Source organism: Xenopus tropicalis, chromosome 4 (assembly GCF_000004195.4).
Source record: "Xenopus tropicalis strain Nigerian chromosome 4, UCB_Xtro_10.0, whole genome shotgun sequence".
Taxonomy (NCBI): domain Eukaryota; kingdom Metazoa; phylum Chordata; class Amphibia; order Anura; family Pipidae; genus Xenopus; species Xenopus tropicalis.
The window spans coordinates 74,448,401-74,468,630 of NC_030680.2; the positions used below are offsets into that span (position 1 = coordinate 74,448,401).

Genomic DNA, 20,230 nt, shown 5'->3' on the forward strand with positions numbered 1-20,230 from the left:
TGCAAAATTGCAAAAATACTAAGAGAAACACAGTCCCAAGAGGACTGAGTGGTGTGTTTTTTGTACACTGAAGCACCCCCGAAGCAGCAGTGTCTCTGTGTCATCATTATATTGGCTGTCCTGAATACTTTTTGTTTGTATGAAAGTTAATATTTGTGTGTCAACAGAAAATCTTATCAATATACGTTTATAAAACCGTGCCCTGCAGTGGCCATATTCTGAACAGAACCAGATATTCTGAACAGAACTGCTTGCTTCAGTTTACACAAAACAACACACATTTGGCAAATTCGAGAGTTTATAATGGAAGCCAGTATCTTAATATATATAATATTTTTTTCCTTTTTTTTCCCTGTAGCATGCTGGTATTTAGCCAAGAATTAGGAATACTGGTGTGTGTCCCTTTTATTCACTTTCCACTTTCCTTGAATAATGTCTTTGCCAGGTAGATTTTGATGAGCTGGCAGATACTTTGATTCAGTTGGAGAAGAGATGCAGGGAATCTTGGGAGAGCCTGAAAGTCATTGCCAAGCATGAGACCAAACCTGGGCTGAAAAACAAAATGACTGAATTCCTGAAAAGCTGCACTGAAAAGATTGTCATCCTCAAAATTGTGTATAGGAGAATTTTAAACAGGTCAGACCTCTAACATAACCTTTGTAAAATGCTTATAACACAGTTCTGTTAGATGATATTAAATCCTATTTCAGTTAGTGTTAGCATTTTTGTTGTTACTTATGTTCTTTTCTTTCTTAATTAACGCATTCCCTTTGTGGCAATTTTAGCAGCAGCCAAATGCAGGTTGGAAAGACTTTCTGTAAATGGCTTCTGTGGTTAACAAAAAGCTGTTCATTGTACCTTCTATTGTTTAAATGACTTGGGGTAGATATTGGTTATTTAAGTGATATCTGGTGCCCTATTCTTTAGTCAGCTAAACTGATTGCCCATAACACCATGTCTGTTTCCATATGGGGAGATGAAATCAAGATGTCTTCTGTACCGTGTTGCTGAAATCTTTTGGTTTCTCATGTACTAGCAAATAGTACTGAAATAGAGTTATCAGGGGATATTTTTCATTTCTGTCTGTGCGAACTTAGAAGATAAAGATAAAGGGGTAGATTTATTTACATATCAAATGGGAGATCCTGATAGATTTTTTTTTAACAAGTCTGTGATTAACATATAGACACATCCACAAAGCTATAGATGCACCGGTTTGTGCAGTTTGACTAATTCAAGCTGTGAATGTGCTTTCCACAATCTCAGATATGAAGTTAGGAATGGGTTTAATTGAGAATTCTCAAGCTGGTTTATTAAATCCATTCAATACAAGGAACCTTGTGCAACTGAATATTTGAGAGTGGAAAAAAAGAAGTACTGGTACATGAAATGAAAATGATGTTTATGGAGGCATTATGTGTTCCAATGCTGAGTAATGGAGCAGAAATATAAAACTTCTTGGCATACTGCATGACCTTTCCTTCTCTTTTTTTGGAAATGAACAATGAACCAATGTTTTAAAAAACTAGTCAACATTAATTATACTGCTTTATGGCAGGTTCCGTTCCTTCTTGCTATACCTGGGCTACACTTACTCATCTGCCAGAGACACAAAGATTACAAGATTCTGCAAGGTCATCAGTGAATTTGCACTGGAGTATAGAACAACAAGAGAAAGGGCCCTGCAGCAGAAGCAGAAACGAGCAGCTTACAGGGAGAGAAACAAAACACGCGGCAGAATGATTACAGAGGTAACAAAACTACATTAAACTACATGTAACATTAAAGGTGACATATACCCACCTGTATAAGAATGTAAACTTGCACAGAGTGCTCTTTTTAACACTTCTGCACATAGCACACATTTTTGTTTTTTTCATGATATTGGCAGTTTTTACTTGCTAGTGTTATGGTATCACCTGATGTTTCTCTGCTCAGTCCTATTGCTTAATGTGACAGAAGAGATAAAACTGAGCAGAGAAGCTGCATTAGGAGATGCTTTTGGCAACAGTAAATTTTGCTATTCTCTCTTGCCCCTTTCCGAGCAGTACAGTAGAGTCAGGGCAAAAGAGTTCAGAAGAGCACTCTGAGCAATTTTACATTATCGGGTTATATGTCCCATTTAAAGTTTAATATAAAATTATAGATCCACTGCAGAGTCTCTGTCACAGGTGCCTATGGGGGTGAGGATTAGCAACCTTGGCAGATGGTTCTCTATTATTTGCATTCTCTTGCCATAGTCCCCTTCAGGTCAGATTCATTCAGACTTCAAGGGAGAAAAGTGACAATGAATGGACTGGTTGCGCCTAAAGCTGGCCATACACGTGGCAATTATGATCTTTCCTGCGACCATCAGTCACAGGAAAGATCGTTCATTTCCCCCACTGACGTTCAGGGCTAAATCGTCCGATGTGGAGGTAGAAACAATAGGAATTCTACCTCCACCTGTCGATTCAGCCCTGATTGCAGATTTTGTTTGACGGCTTGAAAGCGCTCGATCAAAATCTTTTAACCCGGCCAACAAGACGACAGATATCCACAGCCTTTGCGATATCTGTTGTCTCATCAGTCCACATTAACACGCATCGAATATTGTCTTAAGCGAGGTGTCGTACAATATTATCATTGCGTGTATGGCCATCTTAAGGGCTAAACTTCACGGGAGGTTTTGACAAAACTCATCCTGCAAAATATAATGGGACTGACAGAAAAATCTGATATGACATGCCTGTTGGAAGGGAAGACTGTATGCTACATCTTCATCCGACAAGCTAAAATATGATGGTGTCTGACTATTTTTTCTAATTGAAATACATTGACTGTCAGATGTAGACGCAGGAACAAAACTCACCACCTGACTTTATTTGATCTGTCTTACATTACAGCTGATGGAGATCAGATTTTGTCCTACAAAATCTTGTGCTGTAATGTGGTGTTGTATGACAAAATCAGATTAAATCTGATCCCCGAAGCTGATCAAAATCTCCATGTAGTTTAGCCCTAACGCATTTGCAGCAGTGGCAACTTGTTTCTGCTGATAGTTTTGATGCATATACTACCTTGTAGGTCTGGTTAATATATAAATAGCTAAATCTCTAATAAAATGAATGAGTTTAAATAACAAGGACATGTTTTGTGGCTGTTTTGTTAGCACGTAGCCAGAAGTACAACATGTTATGTATCAATTCTCTCATGTACTGTACAGTACAGAGGCCATTTAAATATTAGTAACTGTTTTATTTGAATCACTTATTCTGGGACCTGTTATCCAGAATGCTCGGGACCTGGGGGGTTTCAGATAAAGGGTCTTTCTGTAATTTAGATCTCCATACCTTAAGTCTGTTAAAAAAAAAAAATGTAAATATTAAATAAACCCAACAAAATCGTTTTTCTTCCAATAAGAATTAGTTGTATCGTAGTTTATATCAAGTATAAGGTACTGTTTTATAATTACAGAGAAAAAGCAAGTCATTTTTAAAAATTAGAATTATTTACTTATAATGGCGTCTTGAAAGATGGGCTTTCCATAATTCGGATCACTCTGGATAATGGATTTATGGATAACTGTTCCTATACCTGTACCTTCTTTATATGGTCTGTTAACCCAGCAACCAGAATCTGAATTCCAGACCAACTTTTATAATTTTCAAATAATTCAGATTTCTTGTTTCTACTCAGTTCCTTTGGTTACTGAATAGATGTTTTGTGATATATGATGACCCTTGAAATCAAGTCCCAGGTTTCTAAGCAGGTGCATGAGCACATATAGCTGTCCTGGCTTCCAGTGCCAATAGCCTGGGACCAGACATGATGCAGATAAATACGGCTGCTAATCCTGCTGTGTAACTCTGCATGTGGGGACTAGGTACTGTTAAGAGACCAATACCCTTCACTTTTTTTGCCTGCTAGCTATATGCAGTCATAGAGGGAGAAACAATAGTAGTGGTTAAATTACCATTGGTGGCTTAGTTTCCCTTTAAGCATAAAAATCATTAGTGAAATGAGGGAAGATGCTCTTCATTTTCTGCCTAAATAGGTATTAATGTCACAAGAGTAGGAAAATGTTTTCCTGGTGGTGATATATTTTCCAATTTTGCCACACTTTTATGCATGTTTTGAAGAGTGATCTGTGTTCCCATAAATGTCTGACCAGATGGAGGTTTTAAAAAAATGTCTGTGAGGAGCTGAGATTCTAACTCCATACTAGTGAGTAATGCTGGTGCAGAAGGATTTTATATTCCGTACCAAAACACTTCCCTAGGGTAAAGTCATTTACTCTACAACACTCTTTTCACATTAACACACAGTATTATGATAGTATTTTCTGATGGTTCAGTGCTTTTCTTTTCCCCCCACAGACAGCTAAATTTTCCAGTGCTGCTGGCAGTGTGGAGAATAACTTAACATCTGCCACTTCATCTAGACTGCAAAATCAGACATCTGAAGAAGGACATGAAAACATGACCAACCTACTCATCTCTGCTGGGGAAAATCAAACTCGCAGGAGCAGAGGAGTCAGAAGTAAGATCTTTTTGGGACTAGTGTTTATTGCTATTGCTATTACTAGTGCTTAATGTACATGGGTTTCTCCCTAACCACGAGCTTGTAGAAGGGCAGGAAATGGGAACAACATGTATTGATAGCAGCCTTTTGAGTTATGCGACAGCAGAAAGCATATAGTCATTTTTAGGATTAGTTATTAATGCAGAGTAATGTGTCTCCAAGCTTTCTTAATTTCTTTGTAAAGAGCAATTAAAGGCCAAGGAGATTATGTAATAAAAGGCACTAATTTGCAGTAACCCATAGCAACCAATCAGCAGGAAGCATTTACTGGTATGCTGTTTAAAAGCAAACATCATATTGGTTGCTATGGGTTACTGCTCCTGGGCAAACTTGATGCCTTGGAGGTTTTCTTTAGTATCCATGGGTTACTGTACCACCAGATGTGGGAGCTCTGTGTGAGTTGTATTATTTTTTTCTCTCGCACCCATATTTGCTTGGCCTACCTGAAGTCCTTATAAAACTGGGAAAACTGAAACATGTAAAGCTGCCTTTTCTAGAGTATTCCGAAATGCAGTAATTATGCATGTGGAAAAAACGATTGTATAAAATTAATTGCATAAGTGCTTTATGCAATACACTATGCATTAGCGTGTCTGTCTCCTGATTTATGATGTCTGATACTTATTACCACACAATGTATTACGGTACAAAGATAATCCTTTCCTTTACATTATGATCCCACCTTAGGTTTAGGCCGTTGCAGCCCTCCAGAAATCTCGGCAACTAAGGAGGACACTGGATCTTCCCCTGTAGATGCCTCAGATGAGATTATGGATCGACTGGTACAGTCTGTGACCCAAAACCCTAATCCGAGAGTTGTGGCTCCCAAGGAACGAAAGAGATCCAGAGCAAACAGAAAGTCATGTGAGTGTTGCACATTACCTGCGAAAAGAGATCTGTGTCATTGGGTTACTGTGGAAACTGTCACACGTCTACTTTAAACATTGTTACTCACACTTGTGTTTATGGAAACCCTTTTTAAATCATTTCTGCTTTTAACAGGAGTTTCAATTCAAGATCATCTTAGCATGAATTATGCTGCCTATTATCCTATTATATCTATTATCGTAGTTTCTTTGGCTTTTTCTCAAATGTATAGGGCTATTGCTATAACCATTGAAGTACAATGGAAAATATTTAATATACATGGTTTCTATGCAGAATATATATGTAGTTATGGGTACCTACAATAAAAAGTTGCCTAGTGTGTGATAGAAAAAAAATCAACGTACTGTTATGGGACCTGTTATCCAGTATGCTAGGGACTTGGGGGTTTTCCATAATTTAGATCACCATACTTTTAAGTCCACTAAAATATTGATTAAGAATTAAATGAACCCATTAGAACTGTTTTACCACCAATAAGGATTAATGATATTTTGATTAGCATCAAGTACACTGCACTCTTTTATTATTACAGAGAAAAAGGAATTCATTTTTTTAAATTGTAAGGATCTGCTTACAGTGGAGTCTATGGAAGATGGCCTTCCTGTAATTCAGAGCTTTCTGGATAACTGGTTTTCAGATAACAGATCCCATACCTGTAAAACATATCACCTATTTTTATATAGCCTGTTATAGAATTACATGAAAGGGAAATTCTTTTTCTACATTTCTAATTTAGCACCAGAATATTGTGTATAATGACTCCACTATTTTATAAGATTGTATTCAGTATTGACCACTTGGCCTCACACACATTCACAGAACTTTATAAATACACATTTTTACTTGCCTTTAATTATTGGATGTACATTTTATTTGCCATATATTTTTAAATTCACTTTTACAAATAAGTATGCTAAATATTTTAAATATGGGCTACTGCAGTTGTAGAGACTATTTGAGAGCATTTCTTTGTTTTATATTTGATACATACAGATACTGAAGATACCGACTAGAATAGTTTCCAAGTTAAAGCATTTACCAAGTATAACAGTGAGCTTGGGCAGAGAGCCCTAAACCCAGCTAGAGGAGACTGCAACGATGCAAAAACCCAAGAGATCATTTACTAACATTAGTTAATTCCAGATGTCAGTCTCAGCCCGGTATCTTCACCCGACTCATTTTGTGCACGTGTTCCCTCCATTTACACAAAGCTGTGTATACACTGTCCTGTTAATTTTAATTAAGATTAACAGTCACTTCCCATTCTTATGATGTATTGGAATAATGTTGCTTCTTCCATTTGTAAAATGACAGCCCCTTATAAGGCTTTTGTCTTATTTATATTTTTAGTATGGTCCCTGAACCCATGGCTTGCTGATTTTAAGCAACTTTCTGTTTTAGCATTTTAAAGCTGTAAAAAAAAAACACTTAGTGAACAGTTGCATGTAAACCTCTACCTCTATTTACCCCTTGTATGTGCTGAAGTATAATGGGAAATATTCAGTCAACAATCAGTGGCTTTCAGTTTATGTTAGCAATAAGAGTGTCTGCATATTTGCCAGGAGCTAAGCTATATCCACCTTTCTACTTTGTTTTTCAGTGAGAAGAACTCTAAAGAGTGGATTGAGTGATGACCTAGTGCAGGCACTGGGGCTGGCAAAGTCATCAGAGGTCTCTGTATGATACGCTAGGTGAGAGACTGTACAGCAGTACGTCTAGTGCCCCCTACGGTGGGTTCTCAGGATGCCAGCAGAGCACCAACAGCATATCGTCATGTGATGACGATGGATAAGGGGCTTTTTTTTTTTAGCATGTACCGCTGGAAGGAAAGAAGCATAAGTAAGCAGTGTGTGATGCAGGAAATGAAGAAGTTTTTTGACCTGTTTGGTTCAAGAATTGAACTGCAACTCACATGCTCTGCATTCATTCTCATGCAAGGATTTTCTGCCAGAGCTGAAGTATGGATTCTTTGCCATGGCCAGGACATGCTGCAGTGCCTACAAAGATTGTGCTCTCTGCTTTTTTATGTTAAAACATTACAGGCTTACTATATTTCTGGTAATGTTCTTGTGGATTTCCAGGAGTCCTGGAGCTTAGCACCTTGTTATAAAAAGGAGAACCCACTATACGTATAACCCATCTTGGGTCGAGGGCACTCCACAGCCAACTACAGAAAACTGATGTTTCCCTAGGGATGATCCTGTTTGGGATAGTTTGGTATATGTTGGGCTGCTCGATACCTTTACCTTCCCAGGCAACCACTGGATTCATGTAAACTGTAGCCGACTAAAGGTATTCATGCTGTGCTCCACAGTAAAGCAGATTATTTCTCATTTTCCAACCCCGTGCAGGCGTTTGGATTTCCATGTGATGCTGTAACATTCTGACAGCACGAGGGTTATGGGATCTTTCAAACACTTTCCCAGCGACTTATAAGGGACTTGCCTACTAACAATGCTGCATTACTGCTGAGCTGCCTGTATGAGTTTAGGCAGTCCAGCAACCCAGTCTGTATACTGTTGATCATATACCTTTGTTTATTTCCAGCTCTGCTCTATGTTCCATTTATCTTCTGTGTACATAGTCTGTCATAGCCAAGGAAAACAAGGCTTCCACTTGCAACCGTCCGTTATTACCATTATAACATTATGTGATTGTTTATAATAATGAAGCCTATGGTATGTCCTGCTAACCACTTCAGTTCCTGGGAGGGAAACACCATTTCCAACATAAAGAAAATAGTCAGGGTTTACTTGCTCACAGTTGTACAATATCTGCACTTGTAAGATGTTTTTTTGGCAGTAAAAGTGTGCTGTTATATTAATCACTACAAATGTAAACCATGTATGCAGCTCCTTTATTATAACCCTCCCCACATTCATTTCATTGTTGGTTCCGATTTTGATCATCTGTCTTTACAAACACTGTGCACTGACATTCAATAACATTCTTCTAGAAAGAACCATAGCACAAATAATAAGCAGTGCCATGGCACATGTGATGTGTTAATAATAGACTATGTCATTCTGCTAATGTGGCTTCCTCAGCTACACGTGGCGTATAAATTGTAAGTGTGCAAAGACCACTGTTGAGAATATGACCCTGTGTAACCTCTAAGCAGGTTTGCCACTAACATTTATGGGCAATGCAAAAGCTTGGCATGCACTCACTGCAGAATTAGCTGTACATTGGAAACCTAACCCCACATAGGTTGCTTGTATATTTATGTCCTAATATATTGGTATAATAACGTATCTTCTTCTTTTATCTAAAATGACCCGGTGATCTTTAAGGAGAAACTTTTTACTCAAACACTGGCTGCATTTTTCAAAATAGGTGCTCCGCACCATTTACATACATTTTTAAGACAAATGTCAACCTAAGCATTATTTATACACATTGTATCTTTATAAATATGGTATAAATTATATGCACAATGTTGTACTTTTTGGTGCAAACTGAACTTTACATCTTTATAAATATACCCTATATGTGCCAGTTGCTGATTGCAAGTTTTCAGTAGCATTGTCTGGTTGGTGTGCCATAGTGAGCAAGACTCTTTTTTAAAATTACTGTTAATGTTTATTGCTGTTGAGAACATTTTCTGTCTGTTGTCTGCTATTCCATGCACTGCTGGTTCTGCCTACATGCAGCGCTCAGAGAATATAGCAGTAATCTGCTCTCCTTGCCCAGACTCCAATTGCCACAATACCCTGCATGCTTCTGATATTATAGTGATACTGAACCTAAAAAACTGCTCTCTAAAGGAGAAGGAAGGGTACAATCTCTGGGGTGGGGAAGCCAAATGTTAGGCACCCCCAATGACTGTAATTACTTTCCTGATACCCCGGGTCGGTGCTCCTGTTAGCAGAAAACTGCACCGCCCGATGTACACAGAGAGGGAGCGATCCTCTTCCTCCCGTCTTCCTCCCGTCTTCTTTCTTCACAATACGGGGACAGAGTGACAAAGCTGTGTTTTTGCAAAGACAGAATTAGGAAGAGGATCACTCACTCGCAGGTACCCCGGGCTGGTGCAGTTTTCTGCTGACAGGAACACAGTCCCAGGGTAAAGTGATTTCAGTTGCTGGGGGTGCCTAACATTTAGCACCCCCCAATGACTGTACATTTCCTTCTCCTTAAGAATAGTAATGTAATATTTTGTTACTTGTAGTTACCTATAAGTCATGTGATAATTTTTTGCTGATAGGGCTGCTTTTGTTAGTAAACCTGACTGTTCCGCCAATCTGTCTTTCCCTTCTCAGCCTGTCAGTTATAGCTTCTAATGGTAATGGACTTCTGCTGCACAAATATGGCCCTACGTTGTGTGCGTGACAACACTTGCGGAGAGCGACATGACCCCCCCACCCCCCCAGGTCCGTCTCCGGAGTTCCTATGAAAATCTGCAGCAGGGCCCGCCCCCCAAACCTTCTGCCCTAGACACAGGCCCTCAGGTGCCTTATAGCAAATACGCCCCTGATGATATTATATGTAGTCAGGACCAGCAATTAAGAGAATAGCAAGGGAGAGACCGATACTGTTTTCAGTAGCAACTACAAATACACTTACAACTATTGAACATTTTTATTTAATCTGTATTGGGAAGCTATATTTAAATTAAGCAAAATGTTATAATTAGGTATACTACTCCTAATGAACAGTGTGTTATTACATTAAAGGGATAGTCATCAAAATAATTTTTGTTTAGTCACAAAATGTATAATTCTTAGTGAATCAGAGTTGTGCGGGGGGAGGATTGATTTATCACCATTTTACATTGTTTCAGTTTGTGTGGAAAGACAGATTTTCTGACTTTTTTTCTTAAATTAATGACCTTAAAGGCAGCAGTGGTGTAAACAATTACAAACTATTAGCCTTTTAGATAAAAGATCAGTGGCATTATTCTACTTTTCATATTAAATAGCCAATAGAAATGACTTTTCTTCCTGTTGCTCCACTTTAATAAGCATAGTTCATCTTTAAAGGAGAAGTAAAGGTAAAAACTAAGTAAGCTTTATACAGCCATAAGCACTCACAAAAAAGCTGCACTAAGTCCTCTATCAAAAGAAACACAAGATTTCATTTTCTTTTATGTAAACATGTTTTTCAGTATTAAATATCAAATATATTTTCAATAATAAATATATTAAGTATTATAGCTCTAGCCCTTGGTAGCTCAGATCACACATTCTTATGGGAGGGCTAGAGGAGAGAGCTGCGCAAACCTGAAGGAGTCCTAAAGAAGAGGTCCTTTATGTTTGGGGCACGAACGTGCGCAGCTCTCTCCATTATCCCTCTCCTCCTCCCATAAGAATGTAGAGAGGGTGTAGAAAAAAGGATGGTGCCTATTATCATTGACATGCAAGTTCATTGATGAACAGATCCAGTTGGGGGGTCTATAATAAATGTTCAGTCAGCAATGAAGAATATAATCTTGAGCAAGGAAGTACCTCACGCATGCAGTCCCTATAAAACATATTCATACCCTTGGAAGTTATCATGATTTATTGTCTTTATAACATGGAACTATGGTGGATGTGGAAAAAACACAAAATAACAGTGCAGAAGTATACATGTGAGTGAACAGGCTTTCTCAAGTCCACCCATATATTCTCTATTTGATTGAGGCATGGACTCTAACTCCAGGACATTTACTTATTGTTTTTAGCTATTCTTGGGCAGCTGTGGTGTTATGCTTGGGATCAGTGTCCTGTTGAAAGACAAATCTAGGGCTTTGCTCCTCAGGATTTCCTGCAGGATATCACTGTTTTTAGCTCTATACTACTATACTACTTTGTAATAAAACTATTGAAAAGTAAATGTCCAAAAGAGTGAATATTTTATAGGCACTCTGTGTGTGTGTGTGTGTAATATATGTATGTGTATATATATATATATGTGCAAATTTTTTTATTAACACATGACTAACGTTTCAGCTGACACGGCAGCCTTTTTCAAAGTGAGCAAGTGGCAAACAAATCCCCCTAATAAACCCAACAGTGGCGCCAAATCTGGTGTGACGTCATACACTGGGAGTGTCTATAAAAGTCCGGGCGAGAGCGACTGACACTTGTGTGTCTCCTCGCGCCCAATACAAGGTAGTGCCAATGTGCCCCCTTTCGTACTTTTACTTATATGCAGCGTGGGTTTTGGGCTGACGTCTAGAAGGTGCGAGTTGCAGTTCAGTGGTACATGGGCATCAGCACCTTTTCAGTTATTGTTTATTCTCACCACTCTGCACACTGGGCGCTCTTCATTAGTATACCCCTTCATTTTCACCTTCTTTATTGCCTTATTTTACCTTATTTTTTGTTTGCTTGTTTGTATATATGTTTTTTTATTTATACACACTCCCATGGTATGACGTCACACCAGATTTGGCGCCACTGTTGGGTTTATTAGGGGGATTTGTTTGCCACTTGCTCACTTTGAAAAAGGCTGCCGTGTCAGCCAAAACGTTAGTCATGTGTTAATAAAAATTTTTGCACCTATAAGTCCTGTGGCATATGAACGGAGCACACCCTATTGTAGTTCAAATGCCCTGGGTGCTGGCAAAAACAAGGAAATATAAAGGCAGAGAGCCACACACACAAGGACTTTGCAATAAGTGAAAAATGTATTTCAATAAATTTTTCACTTATTGCAAAGTCCCTGTGTGTGCGGCTCTCTGCCTATATATATATATATATATATATACCACTGCTGCCAAATCCCTATTAGCATGCAAATTAAATCATTTAAACAGCAAAATTGTAATTAAACTTTTATTAAAAAAACAACCCCCATGATTTTATTCAAATGTATTTTTCTTTTAACTTTGGAGTTTGCAATGGCGGGTTTCAGATGACGTTTAACTTTCAGCCAGATTGTGAAACTTTGTGTACATGCAATTAAATATAAAGGAGCACAAATAAATTCATTAAGCGGCAGATAAAGGCATTGAACTAGTTACATTTAGTACTTAGGTATAAATAAATGTTTCATTGCATTTTCATACTTTAAATCAATTAATTTGCATGCTAACAGGAATTTGAGTGAAAAGTCAATAACTGAGAGGAGGGAGGTTGGCTGAAGGTTGAGGGTGGATACCTGAGAGAGGATACCTGAGGAGGGGTGTCTGATAACTGAGGGAGGAGGACGTAGGTGCGACTGTATATTTCTATGAAAGGTAATTACCAGACCATTGCTTGGCACATTTATAGTGAGCATGTCCTAAAATAGCCCCCGGAAACAGACTAAAGTGTCTTTGTACAGAATTAAATAGAGTAAATGCAGAGAGATCATTGAAGACACTGCACATAGAAACACTCTAGATTATAATGAATAATGGATCCCCTTACTGTAATTTATAAAGATATTGGAAGTCACCTCAGAGTTCCATGACCTATATAAAAGCACAAGGCCGCTCCTACATGACTACATGAATATCTTTATAAATTACTGTAGGGGCTGCATTATCCATATATATACCCATTGCATCCATTTTCAATACTAAGGATCCTGTGCCTGACATGAGGAAAATGTTCTTCTTTTCCCTGATAAGGACATGAAGGCAGTTTAAATACAAGCTGTGAGGAGCCATCTGGTTGTCTTCCTATACTGTATGTAACAGATAAATACCCTGTCCAGGAAAGGTTAGCATATTCATAGATATTCTTTCTCAGCAGTAACGCTATGATTACATGAGCTGGTGCTAAGGCTGCTCAGTTACCCTGCTGTGTGTTCATGAGTCGCAAATCATGTTTCCAAAACTGGAAAGGGTCACATTGTATATAACAATTATGGGGAAATGCACTGGGGTGAGTGGGTTGGATCATTTTAGTGCTAATACTGGTGTATATTTTGCTTTATATTAATTCTCTAACTATATAAATTGCCAGGATGATTTATCCTACTTGACCTACTGGCCTGCCCAGAACAGTTCATACAGGTAGTTGTATAAATTATGCAGCAGCTCTTAGAAAGTGGGGTGCTAAGGTATTGAAAGGGTTAGCATACAAGCAGCATTATTTACAGTGACTGTATCTTAGTTAATGAGGTGAAGATAAATGAAGCATGAAATATAGGTTAAAAGTAACAGGCACTATCAGTTATTTCATTTTAGGCAAGCAGTGTGCAAAGTGCAAAAAAACATGAATAGTTAGTGCCATGCAAGAGGCACACAGCCATTCACATGGGTAGAAGCACTAAGGGGTTCACTCTTGCCCCATTTAGTGCTCTTGCACTCCTGCCCAGGGAAAACTAAGTAAATGACCACTTAGGCCTTGTCCTCTACCTCCTGCAATATCTGATTGGTTTCTTGTTAAGGAGTTGTCAACAGCAGCCTTGCCCTCCCTTATTTTAAAGGGACAGTAACACCAAAAAATGAAAGTGTATAAAAGTAATACCAATATAATGTACTGTTGCCCTGCATTGCTACAACTGGTGTGTTTGCCTCAGAAAGACTACTATAGTTTATATAAATAAGCTGCTGTGTAGCCACGGGGGCAGCCATTCAAGCTGGAAAAAAGGAGAAAAGGCACAGGTTACATAGCAGATAACTAGTAGATAAGCCCTATATAATGGGGGTTTATCTGTTATCTGCTAAGCAACCTGTGCCTTTTCTCCTTTGAATGGCTGCCCCCATGGCTACACAGCAGCTAACTTATATAAACTATAGTAGTCTTTCTGAGGCAAAAACACCAGTAGCAATGCAGGGCAACAGTACATTATATTGTAATTACTTTTAAACACTTTCATTTTTTGGTGTTACTGTTCCTTTAACAGATTTGGCTTAGCAAGAACATTTTCTCACAACTGGATGGTGGTAGAGCTTCTGGTTCAATTTCTTATGTTTTAACCTGTTAGTCCTTTATGATAGTTTCCCCTGTGCCCAGTATATGCTTGATGAGCAGATTATTATTTTTATTGCAGGTCAGAAGGATATAGGACAGGATAAACATGATACCTGTGCCAAGTAAAGTCAGGCTATGGCTGCCACTCAGTCTGGCTCAGGTGTTTGCCTGCATTGTCTGGTTATTGCTCACAAAGTGCATGTACCAGAGCCCTTATATAGTGTAAATTAGAGATTCCAAACCTCCACATACAGATGTTTTATCTTTCAGTAGCTCTACATTTGTTTTTTTCATTCAGAGCCTTTACAGCTTGGATCGATTGAGCTGAAATGTATTTAAAATAAATCTTTATCTGTGCAAATAGCAAGTACCTAGTACTAGGCCTTTCTATTAATAAAGTAAATATTCCGTGCAGAGATTTGGATCAGATGCATGGGCATTGGTAACCTTATGGCTGAGAGGTTTCCCTTTATATGGGAAGAATCCTTATACCAAGATGGAGCTTTCATTTCTCTCTGGGAATAAAATGATTGAACCTTGAACTTCCATTCATTTGTTTATAATGCGGTTGCAAAAGATTCTTTCAAAATGCAGCTTATATCTATGACCTCTGTTTCTCATTCTAGGAATATGACTTACTGCATACATAGTTACTGTAACTAAACCTCCTTTCCTTTTATGTTCTAAAGGAATTCCTTTTTGGCCATGTCTCTGTAAGTAGAACTTGTGAGATATTTTTAAACTGACTGAAATGATGTATTACCCCTTGTGGGGACCGATATAACCCAGAAGGAAGAAGAGCAGGTTCCCTATTGAAGGCTTGCACTTACATATGGGCTTAACAACCACAGACTTTTGTATTTTTACTCTATATATATTTATAGACCATCACTCCAGCTGTAATAAATAAATAGTTACATCAGAATTTGTTTCTTTGTCTTATTTACAGTAAAAACCCAATGGCATCATCAAAGTAAGTAAAATGCTCAGCATTTACAAACAAGTTGATTATTTTTGGTAATTTGGGGCATGCAGAACAATTGGTCCATTTGCCAAGTTCTTGTGCCTAAAACTAGCCACTAGCCAGACATACAGCGCTGCGTACATAAGTAGCGCTTTATAAATAAAGTTATACATACATACTTTATCTCAGTGATGTTTACCAGTAACATCAATAGCTGTAACTTAGGGGCAGACTAAGCAAAGTCTTTTCACATTTTGTCACCTGTGAAAAAAAAAAAAATGGTTTTCCTCTTATCATTTTTTTCCTAGGTAAAAACTTGTGATAAACAAATGTGCTCAGATTCAGAAATGTCCCTTAGATTTGTATTGTAATGAAACATGAAAAATCTTCTGCATTCTAGAGAACCTTCGTGTTGTGTTGGGAAAAAGTTTTACAAATGTGAGAAGTTCGAGTAAATCTGACACAATTTTGCCAAGTAAGACAATTCAGCCTTTGATCAATCTGCCCCTAAATGTTACAGATGGAAGGTATTTTAAAAGCACCCGTACCCCATGCTGATGTGGAAAGACGATTCTCACAAATAGCTGAGTGACCAGAGCCTGCTGCGGTTCAAGTAATTGGGAAACACTAAAAGCTCGGGTTGGTAGGACTAAGTTTTGATGGTTTAATTTATTTCATTTTTTTGGTGTGTTTATGAGCCAAACAGGAAGCACTAACTAACCACACCCTGGTTGCTAAGGTAATTTGGATCCTAGCAACCAGATAGCCGCTGAAACTCCAAGATGGAGAGCTACTGAACAAAAACTGAAATAAAAAAAAAAACTACAAATAATGAAAAATTAAGGCCAATTGCAAATTGTCTCAAAACATTACCCTCTACATCAGTGCTGTCCAACTGGCGGCTCACGACCCCCCTCTGTGTGGCCCCCCACCTGTCTGGCTGCTTTGATGGCTTACTCTTGTGTAAACTTTAAATGGTATCAGTACAGAGATTAACTGCCCCCCCCTGTATGGTTCTCACCTCAGATTCAGGCTGTAATCCCTCTGTATTGTTTAAATATGTAATCCCCTGTGTTGTTCACACCTTTTAATCTCTGCATTGTTCATCTCCTGCAGTGTTCACACCTCAGGCTCAGGCTGTAAACACCCACATTGTTCCCCTGTTCACACCTCAGACATTGTATGTACTGCCTGTCCTACGCTGTCTGTGTGTATGGCACACACAGACAGGGTAAGGCAGGAAGAGCATGACACACAGGCAGCTAAGGGCAGGCAGAGTATGGCACACACAGACAGGGTAGAGCAGGCAGAGCATGGCACACACATGCAGCTAAGGGCAGGCAGAGTATGGCACACAGGCAGCTAAGGGCAGGCAGAGTATGGCGCACACACACAGGCAGCATAGGGCAGGCTGAGTATGGCACACACAGGCAGGGAAGGGCAGGCAGAATATGGCACACACAGGCAGGGGAGGGCAGGTAGAGTATGGCACACACAGGCAGGGGAGGGCAGGTAGAGTATGGCACACACAGGCAGCATTGGGCAGGCAGAATATGGCACACACAGGCAGGGGAGGGCAGGTAGAGTATGGCACACACAGGCAGAGGAGGGCAGGTAGAGTATGGCACACACGCAGCTAAGGGCAGGCAGAGTATGGCGCAGGCAGCATAGGGCAGGTAGAGTATGGCACACACAGGCAGCATAGGACAGGCAGAGTATGGCACACACAGGCAGCATAGGACAGGCAGAGTATGGCACACACTGGCAGCATAGGACAGGCAGAGTATGGCACACACAGGCAGCATAGGGCAGGCAGAGTACTGCCTGTGTGTGCCATACTCTGCCTGCCTTATGCTGCCTTTGGGAGGTGAACCTGGCAGGGGTTTGTTCTGCGAGTTTATTAGCAGTCGGAAATAGCCAATAAATGGTCCCTAAGGTGTGTAATTATGTGCTGGGGGTTACTGTACTATACACAGGGGAGGAGGAGGCATATGGATTTAAGGGTGTGTCTTAATATGACATAATATAATTCTTTCACAAATGAATGACAGTTGATATCCCTGCAGTGAGGACCATGCATTTGGGTTTTTGCTGCACTACCACCATTGTGATAAAATGGGTGTGGTTTGAAGTGGTTGTGGTTTAAAAGGGGAGTGGTCAAAATTGGCTTCCATTAGCGACCCTCCACCATGTATGCTAGAGAAATTCCGGCCCTCGGCACCGCAGAAGTTGGACAGCACTGTTCTACATCATACTAAAAGTTAATGCAAAGGTGGATAACCCCTTTCAAATGAGCATTAAGGCTTGTGTTACATTGTGTATTGGCAGCTGTCCTGCATGAGTGGCAGGGATGAGAGTGAATATATGTGGAATCAATTAATTCATATTTACTGAAGGATGAACAGTTCGGTGCAGGTGAATTATTTTCCTGCTGTTCAAGGTAATTATATATTTGGGTGGAAAGAACTATTCCAGCAAGGCAATTTTTTTATGATCTTGAAGGAAAATACATATTCCAATTTCCAAATTCAGATAAAGTGCTGTCATTTTGATTGAACCAACGTACATATTATTTACATGTATTGCTTCATGAACCAGCTACTGGGTTCAACTCATCCGTATCCTGTCTGTATGTCGACAGAAACCCTAACTCTTCTAAAGGCCACTCTCACAGAAGTTAGCTAGACTGTGCTCAATGTTACATATGTTATATCAGTCTGTGTAGGCAATTAGAAGGGGCAGATGGGAGCTGTCCTAGAATAGGGCTGTCATCAGGGAGATCCTATGGTACTCAGGCAAGTCAATTGGACCCTGACAGCAGATACATGTAGATTTGCGGATCACCTTACATATTCTACCCTCAAAATAACTGTATATTAGAAAGAATAAGGGCTTGGGTAACACAGAGAATGTTTGCCGGCTGGTGGCATCTAGTTAAAGTAATGTCTAAAGTAGAAAAAGTAAATTTGGCATTTTAGTGCCAATAGATTTGCCGCATTAGTGCCACCTAGAACACTATATTTATTCTGCAGAAAGCTTTACCATAAAGAGCCCTAGAAGCTCCCTCCGGTTTGCTTAAGACAGCAGCTGCCATTTTAAGTAGCTTCCTGCTACAGCTCTAGCCATTATAGCTCAGATCACACATTCCTAAGGGAGGGGGGAGCAGGAGAGAGGAGAGAACTGTGCAGGCTCTGGCCCCGGGAATGAAGTATTTTTCTGAGATAGGAAGTCAGATACCCTGAGACCATGTTTTCTGTGAGTGCTTATGGCTGTATTTACATAGACCTTTCTGATAAAGCTTACTTAGTTTTTACCTTTCCTTCTCCTTGAAGGTATGTTAAGGATAATAGATTGTAATAGCTCATAATAGGGCAAGGTTAACAGACACAAAGTGCCATATTCTTGCCCGCAAGTAGGGTTGCTACCTGGCTGATATTTTACTAGCCTGGCCATTAAAAATTATGCTTAAAAGGATATTGTAATGATTTTTATGGTGCACTTTTTATTTCTAAATGACACTGTTTACATAGCAAGTAATTCACTCTACCATTTAATAATTTTTAGCTGTAAAATTGGTGTGTAGGCAGCCATCTCAGAAGGAGCCAATGCTACACATTAGAACTGCTTTCAGGTAACCTACAGGATTCTGCTGGAGAAGTTCTATTAACTGATGTGTTTTGAAAAAAAATATGTTTTCACATGACAGTATTCCTTTAGCACCAATGTTATCAATAACAAAGAAGGTTAAAAATATAGGGAGGCATACAGTATATTTTTTTTTTCCAGAAAAGGTGGCATTGTATGCAGTTCTGCATGCAGATGGCACGGCACGAGGGGGCACTTCCTTTTATGTCATTTATGATGTTTTAAAGTAGAAAGCACCAAGTACATGCTCCCTTGCACCTCTAAGAATTTCATCCCCACAATATTCATAACCACCTATTGAACGATCTCACTCAACAGAATATTGTCAGTGAAAATAGTGTTATGAAATCCTAGTAAGTGGTAATGGCAGATACGACTGGTTGATTCTTTATGAAATAAAATGTTACAGATATTTAGTTCATTAATACTTAACTTATTTCAAAACAGAAAAGATTTCTAAATAAAGTCTTGGAACTGAATGACGGTTCCCAGTACAACAGAACGGCCCCTGCCCCTAGTGAATTGCAGGCAGTTTGGCCAAACTGAAAATGTTCATCCTTTGTAGGTGGATGAGCAAGAGGCAAATGCAGAATCAGAAGAGCCATCAAAAGGCCTGACCAAAAGGTGAACTTTATTTGGGCCAACTCACAGTATCTGTTCGGCTTGCAGGCCTAGTGGGTAGCTAAACATGAGGTTGGCCAGTGTGTGACCCCAAAATATATATTATTTATAGCTTCCATTAAGTATACTTGCAGCTGAATGCAAAATATAGCAGCAGCACCAAATATTGTGGCAATGGGGATTTATGCCTAGAATTAATACTTTGTGTCCTTTAATACTTTGGATTGGAAAGTCCAATCAGTGCTTTATGATTGCTATTGTACTGATTACTCCACATTTGGATATATTGGGGGGGGGGGGGGTCCCAAGGGCATTTTCAAAACCTGACAGATTCCATCTGCAGGATACGGAATCACTGAATGAGTCTTGGTTGAATAAAAAGTTTTTCCTTTCATTATCTAGCATTACTGCCATTAAGCTCACAGCATGTTGGCATTTACAGTATATTACATAAAATAATACATAATAAATGAATATCCTATATCCTATATGAGCTGGGAGGAAGCAAACCCAGGCAAGTTTAAACAAAGTGACAAAGCCTGTGATAGCTATCTCTATGGATTTCTAATGGCTCACAGCTTTTTATTCATTGCTGATAAATCATTTATTACACATGTACAGCCTCTGGTTTATACTGTAATCATGCAGTTAATTGTTTACATCCCAAATACCTGATGCGGTAACCTGCACACAAAGTCCACTGGGTGACAAGGACAGG

The 20,230-nt window shown here is 39.2% G+C and overlaps 1 protein-coding gene across 3 annotated transcripts in view; it reads left to right on the plus strand.

Moving 5' to 3' along the window:
- Window positions 1–9,414, plus strand: part of fhod1 (formin homology 2 domain containing 1) — an 88,269-nt gene extending 78,855 nt beyond the window's left edge. For 2 of the 3 annotated variants that reach the window (XM_031899812.1, XM_031899811.1), the window contains 5 exons: window positions 446–636; window positions 1,559–1,751; window positions 4,359–4,521; window positions 5,251–5,427; window positions 7,052–9,414. In XM_031899812.1, the coding sequence (XP_031755672.1) occupies window positions 446–636; window positions 1,559–1,751; window positions 4,359–4,521; window positions 5,251–5,427; window positions 7,052–7,134 (807 nt within the window). In that variant the 3' untranslated portion in view covers window positions 7,135–9,414. 3 annotated transcript variants of the gene reach the window in all.
- Window positions 9,415–20,230: the final 10,816 nt, after the last annotated feature.